Here is an 18,595-nt window from a genome sequence, read left to right as displayed (position 1 = left end):
GTTGTGAAATTACTTGTTCTGGATGCATGAGGCCCTTTGCAATCAGCACTTTGCACAGTGAGTTATCTTTAACAAAGTTAACATAACTAACGTTAGCTAAGAGCTAGCTAGAGTGTTTATCATTTAGCACAGCTGACAGCTAACTAAAAACGAAAAAAGAAGCCTGTAAAAGGCTGAGCTAGCGAGTGTTTAGGTAGCTAGCTAGCTAGCTATCAGTCCGAGCTCAGTTCAAGAAGTGGCGGCCAGTTTCTTCAGCATTGCTCGCGACACGAGCTGGATGAGTTTGTCTCGCCGCTGGGTTGTAATTTGTTCAAGTTAATTTAGCTTGGTTACTAATTCAACCGCTACGTTTACTCTCTTCGGAAATGTGAAGAAGATCCTTCCATCCATGGGGAGACCACTTTGCGCCTATTTAACAAACTGACTCCTTATTGGCCGAGGTCGATAACTCTGGAGGCCCTATCTTGCACCCGACAAAACCCTGGTCTAAAGTCAATAGCGCAGCATTTCATTGTTATTTTAACAGCAAATTAGTAAAATGCGCCTAGGCTTACGCACAGCGCACGCACACTATGCTTGTTACACACACACACACACACACACACACACACACACACACACACACACACACACACACACAGGGAAGCGCAGCAGCACACGAACATGCAAAAGATTACAAATAAAAATATTACGGTGCAAATCCGCCATCATAATAGCAATGCGCCATGGACAAACAAACAACGGATAGGAACCATCCGTAGCCTTTCGCAAGAGTTCAATTTTTTGAACACATCTGGATGACCAACTGACACGATTTTTTTCGCACCGCACTCGTTCGGACCCAGACCGGACCCATTCTCATGCAGTCTGCGAATCTCCATAGGAAATGAATGACTTCCGGTCGTTTCAAAGCCATATCGGAGCTGATTTCAACTGCCAGTGTGAAGGCGGCGTCACACCGCGTGGATCTGAGTGTTGCGATTTATATTGTTACAGCCCTGTTTTGGGATCTTTAATCAATATAGACCTGACCCTATATATATGTGTGTGTGTGTATATATATATATATATATATATATATATATATATATATATACCCGATCCGGTGACAGGATATTTGAGTGGGGTATGGCTGCAGCCTGGAGACCTCCCGTCTCATGAATGCCCTCCCGACTGGTGCAGTCCGTGAGCATCGACTTTTCAAAATAAAAGCTCGCGTCTGGTATGTTTTCGTACGGTGTTCTGGATGTTTTTGAACTAAACAGTACAGCAATCATGCTAATGAATAAAAATATTTTTTCAGCAGATGTCTTAGTTACAACACGATGGAATTAGCAAAGCAGTTTTGTGTTTACATGTGCGAGCGGGATTTATTCAGTTTGGGAAATCCCATGGTCTCTACAGCTCAAATTGTCTGGCTGACTAAACAGGGAGGGACCCATCTGCTAGCAATAGGGGCCGAGACTGAGAACTACATGGAGCTACATGGATAAATATGCACCAAACAAGCCACTTTGAAATTTTACTGTTCTCATGAATACAAAAGTTGGGTGACCCTCCCCCCTAGACTAAAAAAAAATTGGATGACCCTCCCATCGACAAAGAATAAAAAGACATAACAAGACCCTCCCCTATTTTCCTCCGGTGGTCCATTCCATAAATACCAAACGGCCCTTAGTTAAATAAATAAATACACACTACAAAAATAAATCAATATTTAAGATGCAGCAGGAGCAGGGGGGGGTCACATCTGAGCCACATATTATCAACTTCTCTTTCCGGATACCTCCAGAGAATCCAAACTAAACCACAACTGCACTTTATTCAAAAACAAGGGGAGAGCCGGGACGATTGAAATGTGGGACGAATGAAACATTACAGTTTTCTCTGAGTGCAATGATGATAGACAGATTTCCTTAGGTCAAAACATAGAGCATGTTAACCTCCTTCTATCAGCCAAATATCTTCCTGTTATTTCCTTTTATCACAGATTTACAGGCCATAAACAAGTTTTGATGGTCGAAAGTAAACTTCATTTGCGGTTACATTTTTTCGATTATTAAGGAACGTTTTTCATTTAAAGGTTCGACTATGTGCTTATTCAGTAGATCATTTAGTGTTCTCCACAATCCCAGACTTTCATATTGCATGCTTGTTTACATGGAAAGCAAAACAAGCTATAATGGCATATGTCTATGTCGGGACGATTGAAACAGTGGTTTCAATTGTCTGTAACTCCATGTATTTTAAGTAAATGCACAAATATCTGATTACAATAATTTATGGAGGTGAGACATGGAAAAGCAGTTTTAGAAAGATGAAAATATATTTGGACCTCACCAGGTAGGGGGTCGAGTTTTCCCATGTTATCCTATGGAGACTGACGGGCTGTGGGTCGTTAAGGGCACTTATTTGGATGTGCGGTGGCCTAACCCACGTAAAAACCTAGTGCAACGACATTTTCCACAATAGGAACATGATATAAATGGGAAAACTTACTGTTCTAGCTATAAAAATGGCAGAATCATCCACAGTGCATGATATTTCAATAACTGCTTCACGATGGCGGCAATGAGTTGTTAACAGATATTCACGAAGAAGTGTAGCCCAGCAACAATCTATCTAAAATAACACCTTTTGGGAGTATCATTCATGATATGTAGTAAAATACTAAAGTTGTGGGAAGTTTAACGGCTTTAACATTGCGCACGTCACACTTTTGCTGTAATAATTCCTGAACGGTTTTGTTCAAAGCTGAAAATGCAACTCTATTTGACAGATGACAGGTGTAGGTTGCTAGTGACAAAATATTAGCTTTCAGTGCAATACGATCGCTTTGTAAATTACATTTAATTAAAAAGTGTTTCAACTGTCCCGGCTCTCCCCTACTTTTCTAATAGATTTCAGCTGTTTCCTTGGTACAGATGATACTTTAAATCTGTCATCCTGCTCCAAATCTTCCACTTCGAGGGCACTCCGAGACCTCAAAGTGATAAATTTTTTTCTGCCGAGAAGGTATTTATTTGGCTTATTATTTCTGTCAGCTTAACCATGGCCTCCAGTGACGTAGATGTTGAGAAGTGTTTAGTTAACGCCAAATTCATATGACTAAATCATGAAAACGCAAAGTCCTAGCCTTGAGGAAGAGTTATGAGGAGTCTGATTGAATTAAAATGTATATTTTTCAAGTTGCGGCACACGGAAATCTCTATCCAAAATAACGTGCCTACTCCTTAGTAAGTTTAGAAGGTGCTGCAACCAAACAAAAGAAAAACCTTCCCTGCCTCATGTGGAGAAAATGGCAAATAATGTGTCTCAGCTGGTTAGACTCTGCAGCTCCTGTGGTGCAAAGGTAATTTAGATTGTATTCACTGAAACAGACCTGTACAGCATGCTTATGGTTTACGATACAAACTCAACTTTCAGAGTATACTTTGAAGCATATAGTGTTTACATCTGCAACCTCTTTGACCGTTCATGATTCGAATATTTATTCTAAATTTACACCATGCATCTTTCCCCAGTCAGTGTCTTTTTCTAGGTTAAGCTCCTTTTTATGTCCACCTACATCCCCACAAGTCTTACCTTATTTGGAAGCTTTACAACATGGCTATATTTAGAGAACATGCACTTTCTCATGTCTGTACAGTTCTCACTACATGTCACCCAGACCTAGACATTATGTGTTGACGGGTTATCTTACATTATATATGCAGTGAAGCTATAAATAATTGTCTGGGAAGCTTTCCTCGTCTTTCAGCCGGGCCATTGCCAGCACTTCTACAGTCCTGCTGTGCATGTCTTCTTACTTTTTCTTATTATAACAAAAACCTTTTGGGCACAAAGAAACAAAGAAAAATAAAGTTTCAGCACCATTGCTGATGTTAAACTCATACTGTATGCCACTAAGTGAGTAACTTAAGTTGAAGATACAGGGCAATCAACAGGACTCCTCTTGCTATAGAACAGCCCACATCATGACACTCCTATATCAGGGTTTCCCTCAGTGTATTGCAAGCCTGGTGGCCCACTGGGCCTAAGTTGCCCCCCCACCAGGCCTAAGGCCTAAGAATGTGTGTCAAAGCAGATGTCTGAAACAGAGAGCTGCTAGCTAAAGCACAGCTATTTTCATTGGATCTGATTAGACATGGGAGCGCTGGCTGGGGACCAAAAGTGCAGCTAAATGGGGCAGAGGCAAGGGGGTAAGCGAGCATCCGGAAAGCGTACTTCCTATGGGGAGATTCTGAGGCTAACAAGCCATCACCTTCTGCTAGCATTCCTTTGACTCCCATTCATTTTGGCGTCACTTTGAAAGCGAATAACTTTACATCTGAAAGACTATTTTTTTTTTTTTTATTATTATTTTATTTCTAAAGAAACACAACAATGTTTAAAAGGCTCCATTACCTTGTATCTCACGTTATGGCCCCGTAGCAGCCGTTTTTGTAAAAATAGGCTAACGATTGTGTCATGACCACGCGACTTTCTGTCGCACAGTAGAGAAATGACCATGTAGTACAGGAGAAGCTCGCAGGCAATAAGGGGGACGTGGAGGCATACAGTCAAGGGAGAAGCCCATAGAGAGTCCATGAAAGCATCGAAAGCAACGTTTTGATGGATCGGAAATACTTCGGTATGTGGCAAGTGAATTCATATGAAGTAACATTTATCCACGAACAAACAGATTTCTCGTGGCACAGCTACCAGAAGACTTACAACTTTCAGACAGGCTGCTCACGTCACATCTAATAATAATAATAATAATAATAATAATAATAATAATAATAATAAATTGAATTTGTAGAGCGCTTTTCATGGACTCGAAGTCGCTTTACAGGGCAGGGTACAAAACAAAACAAAACAAGATTCAGGCACAGATGAAAAGGGAGGGGGGCGTGGGGCTACGGATAGCCAGAGGTGAAGAGATGGGTCTTGAGGCGGGACTGGAAGATGGTGAGGGACTCAGAGCTGCGGATCTCTTGGGGGAGGGAGTTCCAGAGCCTGGGAGCTGCCCTGGAGAAGGCTCTGTCCCCAAAACTGCGGAGGTTGTGGACTTGTGAATGGAGAGGAGACCGGCTGAGTTGGATCTGAGGGACCGTGAGGGTTGGTAGGGGGAGAGGAGGTCAGTGAGGTATGAGGGGGCCAGATGGTTGAGGGCTTTGTAGGTGAGGACCAGGATTTTGTAGGTGATCCGGTGGGAGATGGGAAGCCAGAGGAGTTGTTTTAGGACTGGAATGATGTGGTGCCAGGATTTGGTGCGGGCGATGAGTCGGGCGGCTGCGTTCTGGACCAGTTGGAGTCGGTTGATGTAGGTAGAGCTGATGCCAAGGAGAAGTGAGTTGAGGGATGTTGGGGTGTGAGGGAGGGTCTGATTTTGGCGATGTTGCTGAGGTGAAAGAAGGAGGTTTTAATGACATGGCGGATGTGGGGCTCAAGGGAGAGGGTGGAATCAAAGATCACGCCAAGGTTGCGGGCCTGGGGAGAGTGTGAATTTGGAGCCTATGAGGAGGAATTCTGTTTTATCGCTGTTGAGTTTGAGGAACTTGTGTTCATCCAGGTTTTAATAGCTGACAGACAGGAGTTGATGTGGGAGAGGGGAGGATTGTGGGGATTGGGTGCGGAGGTAGATCTACGTCGTCAAGCTCAGTTTGAGCAGAGGCAGCTGCCTTTTCTTTCACTCTCTCACTCTGCAAAACTACTGCAAAAAAAGGTTTGTGTGTGTACCAGTTTAGAAACTCTTAAAGGAAGAATTTAAATACACACAATACATTTACACACACTTGCATGTCAGACGGGGCTCAGTTTGGAAAATGTAGTCTAAAAAGAGTTGTTCTTCTCACACGGCACTACTGTAGTTTGTAAACACCAACATCTGTGATGAATCACACCGTGTCCAAAAACAATGCCGTTTCTGTGATGCTGAAGAACTATTTTCTTGGTGACTCCACACATCACTGGGCTTACTGATTCTTGTTTAGATATGGCTAAACAACACAAAAATTAAAAGGTCAGAGTCCATCCGGTTTATCTGCCACCAGCAGACATTTTCTTAAATATTAGCCAACTGCATAAATCTTCTGAGGAGGAATGGTTGCAGCACTGATATTCAGAATCTACAACCTATTAAGCAGCCACAAGGATATGATTATTTAATGTTTCAATTTTGCCTATTTAATAAGAGGTAGGACGTTGTTAACAGAATTCTTTACTATGCAAAACACCTCAACTCAATTTAGCCATGTGGCGATCTGTGCTGCAGAACGTAAGCTGCTCCTTAATAAGCCAGAAGCCAATAACACTTATCCTGATTCTAATTAAATAGAGCTACAGTATTTGATTTCAGTGGTAATGAATGCAATGGATCTGACCCAAGGCTGACCAAAGGAACAAGTGTGTGTAGTGTTCCTTTACAGACAGCTGAACAAAGCATGAGACATGAGACAGAAGACGCAGAAGAAAGAGCCAAGTTAAGTCTGGGAAGAGAAGGAGGTGGGGGTCGCAGTGGTCTAGTAACTTATTAATACCCCTTCCCTGCGCTCCTCCCTTATTCATGCTTTAACTGCGGGGAGGCACTTCCTTGCCAAAACATCAGCTTCCTGTGGTGGCGTCTCCAGTAAAAAAAAGAAAAGAAAAAAGAAGTAAACCCTAAAAAGGGTGACTGTGTGTACAAGGACAAGCAGGCACCAGTCTGCCTCAGACAGACCAGAAACTGTCAAACCGTGAATTTCATTATATAATCATATGCCTCGCCATTATTCACAAGACTGGAATGCAATTAAACAAGCCATTTTCTATGATGTAGCCTTCAGTTAAATGGGAATTTCCAATTTCAGTATTCCAATGCTACAACAATATGCTGATTCAACTGAAGATTATGTAACTAAAATGCCTTAACATGTTAACCTCTTTGACATCATTAACATCAACCTGTCCTGGCATTGTAGAAGCAAAACCAGCAATAGTGATAACATGAGCTATGGCGCGTTTGTGAGTTACCATTCACCTTCCACTTCATCAACACACTGTGTGGAAGAGTTGTCATGCTTACTACAACTGAAAATGTAATCATCTTAATTAAATTTAACCAAACTGGGCATGAGTTTGATCCTGACATATGGGGTCATCTTGGAAATACATTTATTTATTTCCCCTTGTTCAAAGTCCCCAAGACTGGAGAGTTTTCTCCAAAATATTTTTCTAAACGCAAACAATGACCAGGCAGAGCCAAGAAGGAATATCTCATAATCTCCTGGACATTGATTTAAAGAGTGGGCTGTGAAATATTGCTCTATCCAAGCTATTCCATGAGAGTTGTGAAACATCTGTGGTTTAAAAAAAAGACGATTTTAAATGAATTGAGAGAGAGGAGGATTCAGTAAGATACACACAGGGGCTACAAATCTGCAATAGTATACCGTTTGGGCCAGCCAAAAGGAATTGACAAGTTGCAACATCAGTTTACTGTTGACTCTTCTCAAGGGGATGGCAAATTTACATTGTTCTTGGCTACACCTAGCTACATTAGCAGCAGCACGGCTAACGTTAGCCCCAACAGTGTGTCATTCAACCACACAAGCAAATACTTTACCAACTAAACCTTTTAGGTAAAGACAACTATCCCACTCTATGGAGTAAGCATACGTCGATTCTGTCATGTTAGAGACCAAATGGTAACTTAAAACCAAGGAGATAACCCAGGTAGCTAGTTAGCTAGAACGTCAGGCACGTAGGGAATTTCCAACAATTTCACTTCCTGTCTGGCCATGCGCTTTCAAAACAAAAGCACCGAGCTAGACACGTAAGCACAACCGTTCAACAACTTCCCCTGAAACTATAATAACTATGTCAAAACTCCGAAAGAGCAGGAAAATTTGAACCAGAGTAAAACAGAGGTAGAATAGATAGATATATAGCTAGTAGATATTGAGTAGATGTAATATGGTTTATACTGCAGATATGAATAGCCAGGTGAAAAGATACTTCCAGTTTACAAAGTCAAAAGCTCTAAAGACCGAGCGTTACCTTGGTTATTTCCAAATATGTAGCTGTAGGTAGTCTTGCCAAGACGTTCAGGGTAGCCTAACTGGTCCATGGGTAGCCTAACTAGTCAGTCAGCCAAACTAGAAATGTATCACAGAATTGATTTAAAACCATTGCCGAGGAAAAACAAAAGATGTGACAAATTCACAGTCAGCAAAAAACATGTCCCCGGTTAAACGCAAATTGCCTTTAATCAGGAAAAAAGCTCCTTTCAGCAATAACTGTGGTAATTACAGTCAACGTTATATTGACGCACATTCAATTATGAATGATACTGGTGCTAAATGTAAACACATCGCGACTTATTTTGAAATAATTCATAGCATAGGTTTAAATGATTTTTTCTACCTTGACAGCTGACCAAAAATCTGGTTTGATGGTTAAAACAATAACTATAATGCTATTTAAAACAAACAAACGAACAAAGCAAGTCTGTGCATTTAACGTAACTTTTGATTAGGTTTGTGCGTTTCTTGTCGTTTCAGTCAGTTAATTTACCTCAGCTGTCAGTACCGTTAAGCAACGGTAAAGGCAATGTTGCTAATGCTATCGTTAGGCTAACAGTGTTAGCATAGCCGGCAAAAAGACAGCACTCTGTCAGTAAGCAGATAAAATATTCCTACCTGAGGTTCTCCTAATTTTTCTGTTTGACACGTTGATAAATGTCCGATAGGTGTTCATTTGCGGTCGCAAACAGTTCACTAGCTAATTCACAACTCCAGACGGGAGGCAGCATCGGTTTCGGATGTCAGCTTCTTTCTGTTGGCAGCTGCCGGATGATCTTCTGCTGCCCCCTCCTCTAGTTGCATCATCTCAGCATCACCCTCTGTACAGGGGTACACGTTACTGCCTCCAGGATGTCTAAATATCTAGTTGGCCGTTTATTACTGTTTCCAAACTACTGGCACTGGGCCAAAAGCCTGCAGCGCTTCTCTTCAACCAAGTTTACAACACTTTCAAAAAGGCTAGAGGAAAAGGGCACAAGTCCAAGTTACAGTATCTGCGGATTATTACTTCTAAAGTTAAGATAAATCGTTCACATACTCTTTAATATATCACACAGTAATTATTATAAGACTATAAGGTTATGTAGACATATGGTTAGCATAAATCACATTTGATGTGAAAACTTCATTTATTTTTGTTTTGATGATTCTTTGCTACATAATGATAACCAACTGAAAGTACAGTAGGCCTACTTACCTTTTAGATAGATAGATAGATAGATTTTTATTGATCCCAAAAAATGGGAAATTCCGGTGTTTTAATTCACCATTACATTGGAAACATACAATGGAAATGTCTGGATTAACAGGTCACGCATGGCACATACCCAAGGATTCCAGGCCACCAAAGCCCAGACACAGTTAATGTGTGTTTAGTTTTTTGTATTTACAATACAGGTACATGCTCATCACTGTCTTCTCTGGCCCTACACTGAATGATTTGCATAACATATCTAGTAGAATACACACTAGACAAGGTATAGATAGGACAGTACAGGTACCATTGCTGGCAGCAGGGAGACCAGGGGGCATGGCCACCTGCAGGGCAAACTCAGCATGCTGATATTTACAGTACAGTAGGAGTTATAAATATTTGTTTTTATTATTTTATTTGTCTCACTGAGCCTGGATATATTAAAGGTCTGCTGCATGTGGAGACTGTAAAGTTCCATTTTGTAAAACATCTTTTGCCCAAAATGTTTTTTCTGTGAAAGGAGCCAATCTGTGGAACTGGCTTCCTACAAATATAAAGACTCTAACTAAAATGTCCACCTTTAAAAAACTATCAAAAGCATGGTTCATACAGCAGCAGCAGTGTGATCATGCCATATGAAATGTATAGTTGTGTGTATGTGAGGTGTACATCTGTGTGAGTTCGAGTGAATGTGTTTATTTACTACACTTATTTTTATTGCTGCTAACTGGTTTCTGGACATTTTATTGTATTCACTGTAAAAATGTGATTCCTTTTGATTATTTTAACTGTTAAAAGCCCTTCTAGGGACAGGTGTTGCGAATTAGCCATGGCTATAAACACTGTGATACAGGCATCGGATTGTTCTATATGTAATAATCTATGTTTTTTTGTATCAGTCCCTATTCAAATAAACAAAAAAAAAAAAAAAAAAAGGTCCTATGACATGCTGCTTTTTGGATGCTTTTATATAGGCCTTAGAGGTCCCCTAATACTGTATCTGAAGTCTCTTTTATATAGACCTTAGTGGTCCCTAATACTGTATCTGAAGTCTCTTCCCTGAAATTCAGCCTTGGTGCAGAATTACAGTCACTAGAGCCAGTCCCACAATGAGCTTTCCTTAGGATGTGCCATTCCTGTGTCTGTAGCTTTAAATGCTATTGAGGAGGAGAGGGCGGGGCAAGGTGGAGGGTGGGGGTGTGGCCTTGACCAAGTGCCACTTGGCTTGTTTGCAAGCCATGATGTCTCTCTCTTTCTCATGGGCGGGCCAAATTCTCTGGGGGAGCAAAGCAGAGAAAGGGGCAGTAACTTTGCTCCTTATGACATCATAAGGAGGAGATTCCAGATCGGCCCATCTGAGCTTTCATTTTCTCAAAAGCAGAGCAGGATACCCAGGGCTCGGTTTACACCTATCGCCATTTCTAGCCACTGGGGGACCATAGTCAGGCTAGAGGAACTCACATTTAAATTTTAATTTGTTAAAAAACCTCATAAAGTGAAATTTTCTTGCCATGGGACCTTTAAAACAGAGTTGTGTCAGAGATTAAACTTTGTTTTGATCTCATACTAAGAAATGACAGCTTGCAAGAATAATGTTACCAATTTTTTATTTACATAAGTCATACATACACTCCCCACTAGTCTCATCCTAAGAATCACTAAGAGTTATTGCTTATTTTACATAAAACACAAGCCTGTAGAGTTATAGTTTGTGCTAACAAGTGTTTGAATACTTGTAGTGATTTGGGGAACAAAAATATTAATGCTAGAACACAGTGTATTTTCAGTAAGTAATACTAGCTTTGTGGATGATAAACCTATGAATAAGCCAGTAGACTTGGATATGAGTGAATCACTATGCTTCAAGGGCCCCACTAGGGAACATTTGGTATTTGAGATGGTGCTCTCATTTCTACAGCAGTGTGGTTTTGTCCTATATAGGTAGACTAAAGAAAAGGAATGCCGGAAGCAACAACATCAACAGAAAAAAACAACCTAATATGGACACAAAACATATGAAATATGGACAAAAGACAACTGGGATTTAAAATTCTACACAGCACAGTATACATTCCATGGGTGGAAGGATTAGGCCTCGCCTTTTCCTGGAATGATTTGCCTTTCACTTCTCTGTACCACTTCCAAAAAAAAGCACTCATATCTACATGAACGTTGGCTCGGACACCACCAGAAGAACCATACAAATTGTATAGCACAGATAGCACACACTTCAAATGGTTAGGTCAACATGCCTGCATGTTGCTGTGTGTAAACTACAGTTTTCAGTCTCATACTTTTTAAATTATGTACAAAATTAAGAGTGTGTGTAAACATTAGGGTAACTGAAATGTTCTATTGGTCATCATCAGCAAGGAAACATTGGCACAGGTGAGCTCTCAACCAAGACAAACGTTTCTGGGGGAAAACAAACATGTATAGACATGAAAAAAATATATGTCCATTTATCCAACCATTCATCTATTATCCATTCACAGAAATAAATCTTACAAAATCCAAATACAGCAGAAATCCCTGTAAGTGAATATGGAGCTAATGTGCACAGTGACAGAACAGGGCATTGTAAAATATCAAAGTACAGTAAATAACACTCCTTGATATTTAAATTAAATAAAAAAAAATGTCTATACATCATAATGGTATGTCTTTTACTGACACAGCAGGCAAGCTTGTAAATAAACAGAACACACGTGCTCATCACATCTCCAAAAGGAATGGCTTTGGGCATAGGGGCTGTTTACAGTTTACAATGCATTGATGGTTCCACCTAGTGGCTAAATAAAGCATCCTCAGAGTCATGGCTGCTCAGCAGCATCCACCTCATTAGGCAGCAGACACTCTGAACGCCTCTGAACAGAACATTTACAGACAAGTGCACAATGTTCCTGTTATACTTCGGTAGAGAAGAGAAGGCTTTGACGTTTGCTGTCAGGTGTTGGAATGTTCTCCAGCTGAAGGAAGTAGAGAAGGACTTGCACCTACAGTACAGACAGAGAAAAGGTGATCAGACCCACAGTCCAAATGTCACTGTCCCACTTCTCAATATCCTGACACGGGTTTTACCTGAGACATGACCTCTAGAGACCAGCTGTCGTTCATGGAGATCGGCTGTGAGCTGTTTGAGATTTTGCTGTCTTTTTCAGAGGGCCGCAGCAAAGTGGGACCAAAAACGGTGGCCAGATTGTGCAGAGACATCTTGTTGATGCTCTCATTTTCAGCCACCCTGTAAGAACAAAGCAAAAAAAGAAAAGTGAACCGACTCAATTATGTACAGTATCTAAAGTTTGCTAATGTTAGCTAACATTAGCTACCATAACTGTGAATTGTATTGCCCAGGCAGGAATCAAAGTTTTCAACAGGAAGAATGTTTTTCATCCTCTAAAAAAGTTACATAGTCTTGCTAGGACCCCCTCGAAAACGAGATGCTGCATCTCAAGGGGTTACTCCTAATAAAGACATTTTCAACAAGTAAATAATCAGGGACAAATCCCGTTCCTCTGCCTCTTCCTGGTGCTCCTACTGGCATACGGAAAACAACCAATCAGAGGCGAGGAGTCTCTAATGCAGTGCTGCTCGTGAACTGCGGTCAAACTGTCAAACTAGGCAACGCTGACCAAATATGAATCAAGATTCTGTTAGTGTGTAAATAAGGTTGGCTCGACCTGCTCAAAGACTTTCTCATTGCTGTCAATTCAAGAGTTGGCTTGTGAGAAGGCTAGGGTGGCGGTGTTTGAAAAAATGTCATATAAATATTTTGCCAGATTGGATGTGTACACTAGGAAATGGGGAAAACACCTGAGCTTTCTGGAGGGCTCCTAGGAAGCTTTGTGCTGAGGAGAGACATGTATGATGGGCTTATGGTGTTGTCATTTATACATATATGTTTATTTGGTTTATGGTTTATTGTCTATTTTGTCATTATTTTGTTGTATGGTCTTGAATATTCTAGTTACTGTGTCATCTTTTCTTGCTTCCGGGAATGTTCAGGTGCTGCCGAAAAATTCTACCGGATGTCCCTATTTTTGGGCCGGATGTCCGTTACCTTCCAGACAGCTAGCTAGACTATCTGTCAAATCTGAGTAACACTTTTGTTTTGTTCCACCAAACCAAGTTCCTTCCCGAGGCTATTTTGCAGAGTCATTATGTCTTGGGCTAAGCGTAGCCCAAGACAATTGTGATTGGTTTAAAAGAAATGCAAATAAACTAGAGCACATTTTTCTCCCATCCCGGAATGCTGTGTGGACTAGCCAGACCTTCCTCCGCAGCGCTGTGGAGGAAGGTCTGGCAAAGTTACCAAATGAACATTTAATGCAAGTATCTGAAGAGTACTATTACAACCACCCATTACTATTGGTTAGCAGTTACCCTTTACAGCTAATGCTACAACCAATAATATTAGACCCTATAGATACTCAAAAAATCCCAACCCAACAGTACCTATTTATGTCATCACTGCTGAACACTTTATGCAACGCTAGGTCAACTATAACATGTCTGTCTCACCTCTTATCACACAAAAATTGTGACAAAAATAAGTAACTTTTTCTAAGATGGGTAACAGACATGCACACCGACGTACAACTGATACACTATACACAATACCTCAAATAACATATTCATTGTGAGGTCTTTTACCTTTTAAGGTGGTCGAGCAGGAAGACGAAGGTGACCAGATTGGGCTCTGGTAGAGACAGCAACAGGTTGAGCATGCAGCTCTCCTTGGCCACACTGTCAGAGAGAGCTGCAAGGGAAAAGCACACATGAATGTTCCGGTGTCTCCTCGCAACTGCATTTAAGCCCTCTTGACTACCGAAAATTATGCCAAAATTAAGAACTGCCGACTCACCGATGCCTCCAGCAAAGTTGGGGTACAACTCATCAGTGAAAAGAGGCTCGGGCAGCTCGCGGAAATACAGCTTCAATGTTCCAGCGATGGCGTTTACGTCCATCTCCCTCATCATGACAGACACGTCTCTGTTGTCTGCGGGGCATATGAGACAACAGTCACTAACTGCTAAAGAATACAAGCTGCACAGTGAGCTTTGAAAATTACGTGAGTCCTGCAGAGCGAGAGAGAGAGTCTTTCCCGTTGGAAAGTATCTCTTCTTTCCAATTTTGAAAAGAAATCGCACTCAGACTGAACTCACTTGAATCAAAAGCAGCCTTCAGTGCCTGGATATCAGTTGCGACGCCAGACACTCTGTAGATTCCCACTTCGTCCATCCCTCGTCGCTCAATTTCCTCTACACACTGTCTCACAATGAGGGGAACCTTGGAGCGTTCTCGCCTAGTGAGGACACAGAAGCAAGTTTTAAAGAGGGCTACTTATCAACACATCATATGAATGCTATAAGTACAAGAAACCGCTGTTGAAATAAGTGCAGCCTGTACTATGTCACCACATGGGGTATTGTTACCCCGAAAATCCACCAGGTCCGTCTGCGCCGGCCCAGAACCGGCTCTCCGCTCTGCTCCGCTAAAACTACGCTGGTGGAATCCAGGCTTTTGTACTGGTGCTTCTCAAAAGACCACATTTCCCATAGACCCTATTGTTCTAGCTCAGTAAACCTTTCATTTTCATTCATTGACAAATCAAAATTCTGCCACTAAAACTAAAAGAACAAAATATATAATATTGTAAAATGGAGGACATACTTTATGTTGACTCATTGAGTTGAATAAAATATTGGAATATGGGCATGACACACACACACACACACACAACACACTTCACCAACTCACTTAGTTACTATGTTGATCTTCACTCCAAAGACGCCGGACTGTTTCCGTGAAGGCATTCGCTTCAGACTGAACTCTCGGCTGGTGAACTTCATCGAAAGCTTCACCTCAATCTGAAACAAGTAGGGACACCGGTTTTAGTTAGTTAGTTAGTTTTGGACAACTATGTAAGCTAAGCTAGCATATTTAACTTTTGCTGAACAGCAGACACTGTGGCTACAAGTGACATTAACAGGACAATGGTAAATGCTAAAACACAGCGTAACACTAGCACAAGTAAAGAGGAGTCAGCAAACTGACTGTAATGTCAGTTTCACAACAATAGCTATCTAAAAGAGGACTGAGTACCCAGGGCCCTCATGTGAGGAGGGCCCAAAAAGATGCTAGAATGAATAGCTGTGGATGCAGGGAGGGGCCCATAGAAAATGCCTTTCTACAGGGCCCAGAATTTTGTGCTACGCCCCTGGTTACAAGTTACATTTTACAAGGTTAGAAGTCTCATTTTAATGCATGTAATATCTGTGTATTTAGCATTGTCTTACCGCACTATTACAACCTATCCACCTATTACTGTTGGATAGCAGTTATCCTTTACAACTTGTGTTACATGAATCAGGTATTGTGAATACATGAAAAAGTTGGCTTCTGGTTCACAGCTTCCATATTGGAAGTTAAGGGGAAAGTTAAGGGACAGAGAAATGATGATAGTTAGTGGCCACATTTTTGCAGTTGTTTGAAGGCTGGATAAAACACACTTTCAGATTTCACAGATTTGTGAAACCTTTATTTTACTTGTGGAAACAAAAAAAGGGCGACTTCACTGCTTCTCTGCATTCAGACCAACATCATCAACCAACATCAGTCCTGATTATAACTATTGATGTTATTTCAAACCCTTAAAATGCCAGTTTGTTTACATAATGCTAGTGTTGTTTTGCATGGCGAAAAAACAGAACAATTTAATTATTTTCTGGATACTAAATGCAAGGGGTATTTTGTCCATGGTTGGCAACAATATGGATTTTGATTTTATACAGCAGCAATAACCATAGTGGAAACCAGGACAATAGCATGCAGTTGCCCCATAGGAAAAATAGTTAAAAAAAAATACAAGTTTAAAGCCTGGGTCTAGATTGAAAGCCTGATATAATAGAATACATTATTTTATGCTGTAATGACCATAGGATCAACCATTTTCAATGGGGACATTTTTGTCTTTAAGGATCTGAGTGTCTGTATTTTGGCTACACAATTTATTACAAACTTATTATAACAGCTGGACTGAACCAGAAAAGAAACTCACCCCCATGCCAAAATGTATTTCATATGCATTAACAAAGCCAAATAATCTAAAAATGAAAAAGCAACAAATGTCCCTAGTGATGCATACTGGTAAAAAAAAAAATTCTGTTTCCATTGTCATCTTGTCCAGGTTTGAAGAGTGGTGAAGTGGTTTTTGATCTAGACCTGGTCTAACGTGGTCTAGATTAAGAAAACAGTCCATGAAATCTCCCTTCTGTGTAATCTCTGGAATCTATTTGTCAAGGTTTGACAAGTTTAGCTAAAGTGTTTTTTGATCAAAACCTGGTCTAATGTGGTCTGGATACAGAAAAAAACAGTCCAATTGCAAGTAAAATAAATGTTTTACAAATCTGAAAGTGGGTTTGAAGCAGCCTTAAAGGGGAACAATGCCCATTTTCAAAACTCATGTTACTACTGTATGGTCTAAGACCTCCAAAAATATAAGTAAACATGAACAACTCTCTCCCAAATCCAAAAACTAGAGTGATACAACTTAAATTAGTGATGTCATTAAGTATAAAGTGACACTGGGAGTACCCAGGGGAGTTCTACATGGTATAGATTAGATTAAATTCAACTTTATTGTCATTGTGCAGAGTACATGTACAAAGACAACGAAATGCAGTTTGCGTATAGTAGTGTATACATGTGTTGTATATGGGTACATGTTCTGTTTTAGAACTGAGAACACTACAATAGAATACAGCTCATTTGGGTATAAAAAAAGAAAACAAAATCAGTCTCCCATTCATTGTCTCTGGAGCAGCTCCAGACGTTCACATTACAAGTTTGAGACTTACTTCTTACTTAGTTTCTGGCTTTGAGAGAGAGTAGCTCACAAATATTGATTGAACTTTCCTAGGCCATGGGAATAACATATTAGAATTCCTAATTTAGGTGGTGTCTAACACTTTTTACCAACTGCAAGTGGTGCAAAAATAATGGAGACTCAGCCTATAAATATCATAATTTTTCTTTCCTTTAACTTTCCCCTTAACCTGACCTAATTTGGAAGCTGTGAACCAGAAGCCAACTTTAGCGTTGTTGATTAAAGTGATTCATTATTAGTGGTGCAAAAAATGGAGAACCAGATGCTAAATGTCATCATTTAGCTTTCCCTTGTCTTTCCTCTTAACCTCTTGGCTCTTTTTACTGGGTTGCTTAAAACACTTACCCCATTCATGGCGATGACGGTCCTCTGCCAGTCTTTATTTTGCAATGTCTGAGGATCCAGCTAGAAGAAAAAAAAAATGTATTTAAAGTTTCACTTCATTTTTAATTAATACATTCAGATAAAGATTCTCTTCAGAATTAATAAACAGTAAATAGTGTGCCAGGTAATATGATTATTACCTGCTAAATATCTTAATATAAACTCCATCTGTCCAGGTAGTGTCAGTGATCTATTTTAGTCATCTGACTAATACCACTCTGCCAGCCTGTATTTACAGTGATCAGGCATGAGTAACGCGATAACATCACTAAGCACTGTGGCTGTCCATAAAGGCAGATGTTCTTTCGCCCAAGAAACCATCAAATCTCATTTAGACAACCCTTTGTTGAGTGAAAATCAATTTTCTTATATAATACTTTTCAAAAAGATAAAAAAAAAAAAAAAAAAAAAAGAATCACAGGTGGTGCAATGCTAACTTCTAAATCTCAAAAGGGATCAATCCCAACAGAAATCCAACACAGTGTACTGTATAACCAGAGTTTCTGCAGGTTTCACCAAGTCAAATTTAAGACTTTTAAAGGCCTTTTTAAGACCATTATGAATGATATGTAAGACCTTTACCACAACATCAACTTAGCCCTAAATTCAGTTTTTTTTCAAGCCAATTATTGCTAAACCTGCACTTCCACGTAGCTGAAGAAAGAAATCCGTTTTATGTCTGTGGTACAATCCGAAAGAGACTCACGCCAACAACACGACTACAACGCCACGGAATATATAATAATAATTAAAAAAAAGAGCATTAGAGGTAGTGTTGCATGGACGTAGGAAAATTAAGACCTGTTTAAAATAATTTAAGACCTAGAACACAATACTTCAGAGAATTTAAGACTTTTTAAGACCCCGCGGACACCCTGATAACTCAAAATGTTTGTTTTTTTCATAACCAGAAAATAAGAAAAAGCAAAAACAAGTTTGGCCTTATAAGTCCCCGAAGGCATCCCATGTAGGTATGTCCACAGCTCGCTGTTCATATCTTTACCTTTGGTTTGATCAGACTGCTGCGGACTCGCTCCCACAGACGGGCCCCTGTACCCGGGACTTTCCTTGTAGCCGTGTCTC

At 40.4% G+C, this 18,595-nt stretch overlaps 2 protein-coding genes across 4 annotated transcripts in view; both read right to left on the bottom strand.

Moving 5' to 3' along the window:
- Positions 1 to 8,952, bottom strand: part of specc1la (sperm antigen with calponin homology and coiled-coil domains 1-like a) — a 36,670-nt gene extending 27,718 nt beyond the window's left edge. Inside the window, exon 1 of one of the 2 annotated variants that reach the window (XM_031302153.2) lies at positions 8,664 to 8,952. The gene's annotated coding sequence lies outside the window, so the exon portion shown is untranslated. The remainder of the gene's footprint in view (positions 1 to 8,663) is intronic. The other variant, XM_031302152.2, reaches the window with a different exon arrangement.
- Positions 8,953 to 10,830: 1,878 nt separating this feature from the next.
- The window catches only part of si:dkey-91m11.5 (PH_BCR_vertebrate and RhoGAP_Bcr domain-containing protein), a 50,957-nt gene continuing 43,192 nt past the window's right edge, over positions 10,831 to 18,595 (bottom strand). Inside the window, exons 1-8 of one of the 2 annotated variants that reach the window (XM_031302190.2) lie at positions 18,516 to 18,595; positions 17,474 to 17,533; positions 15,001 to 15,110; positions 14,406 to 14,545; positions 14,105 to 14,239; positions 13,894 to 13,999; positions 12,322 to 12,481; positions 10,831 to 12,236 (exon numbers count right to left, since the gene is read on the bottom strand). The exon at positions 18,516 to 18,595 is cut by the window's right edge and continues 540 nt beyond it. In XM_031302190.2, the coding sequence (XP_031158050.1) occupies positions 12,147 to 12,236; positions 12,322 to 12,481; positions 13,894 to 13,999; positions 14,105 to 14,239; positions 14,406 to 14,545; positions 15,001 to 15,110; positions 17,474 to 17,533; positions 18,516 to 18,595 (881 nt within the window). In that variant the 3' untranslated portion in view covers positions 10,831 to 12,146. The remainder of the gene's footprint in view (positions 12,237 to 12,321; positions 12,482 to 13,893; positions 14,000 to 14,104; positions 14,240 to 14,405; positions 14,546 to 15,000; positions 15,111 to 17,473; positions 17,534 to 18,515) is intronic. The other variant, XM_031302189.2, reaches the window with a different exon arrangement.

This window comes from Sander lucioperca, chromosome 2, assembly GCF_008315115.2.
Source record: "Sander lucioperca isolate FBNREF2018 chromosome 2, SLUC_FBN_1.2, whole genome shotgun sequence".
NCBI lineage: Eukaryota > Metazoa > Chordata > Actinopteri > Perciformes > Percidae > Sander > Sander lucioperca.
This window is presented reverse-complemented; position numbering and strand designations above follow the sequence as displayed.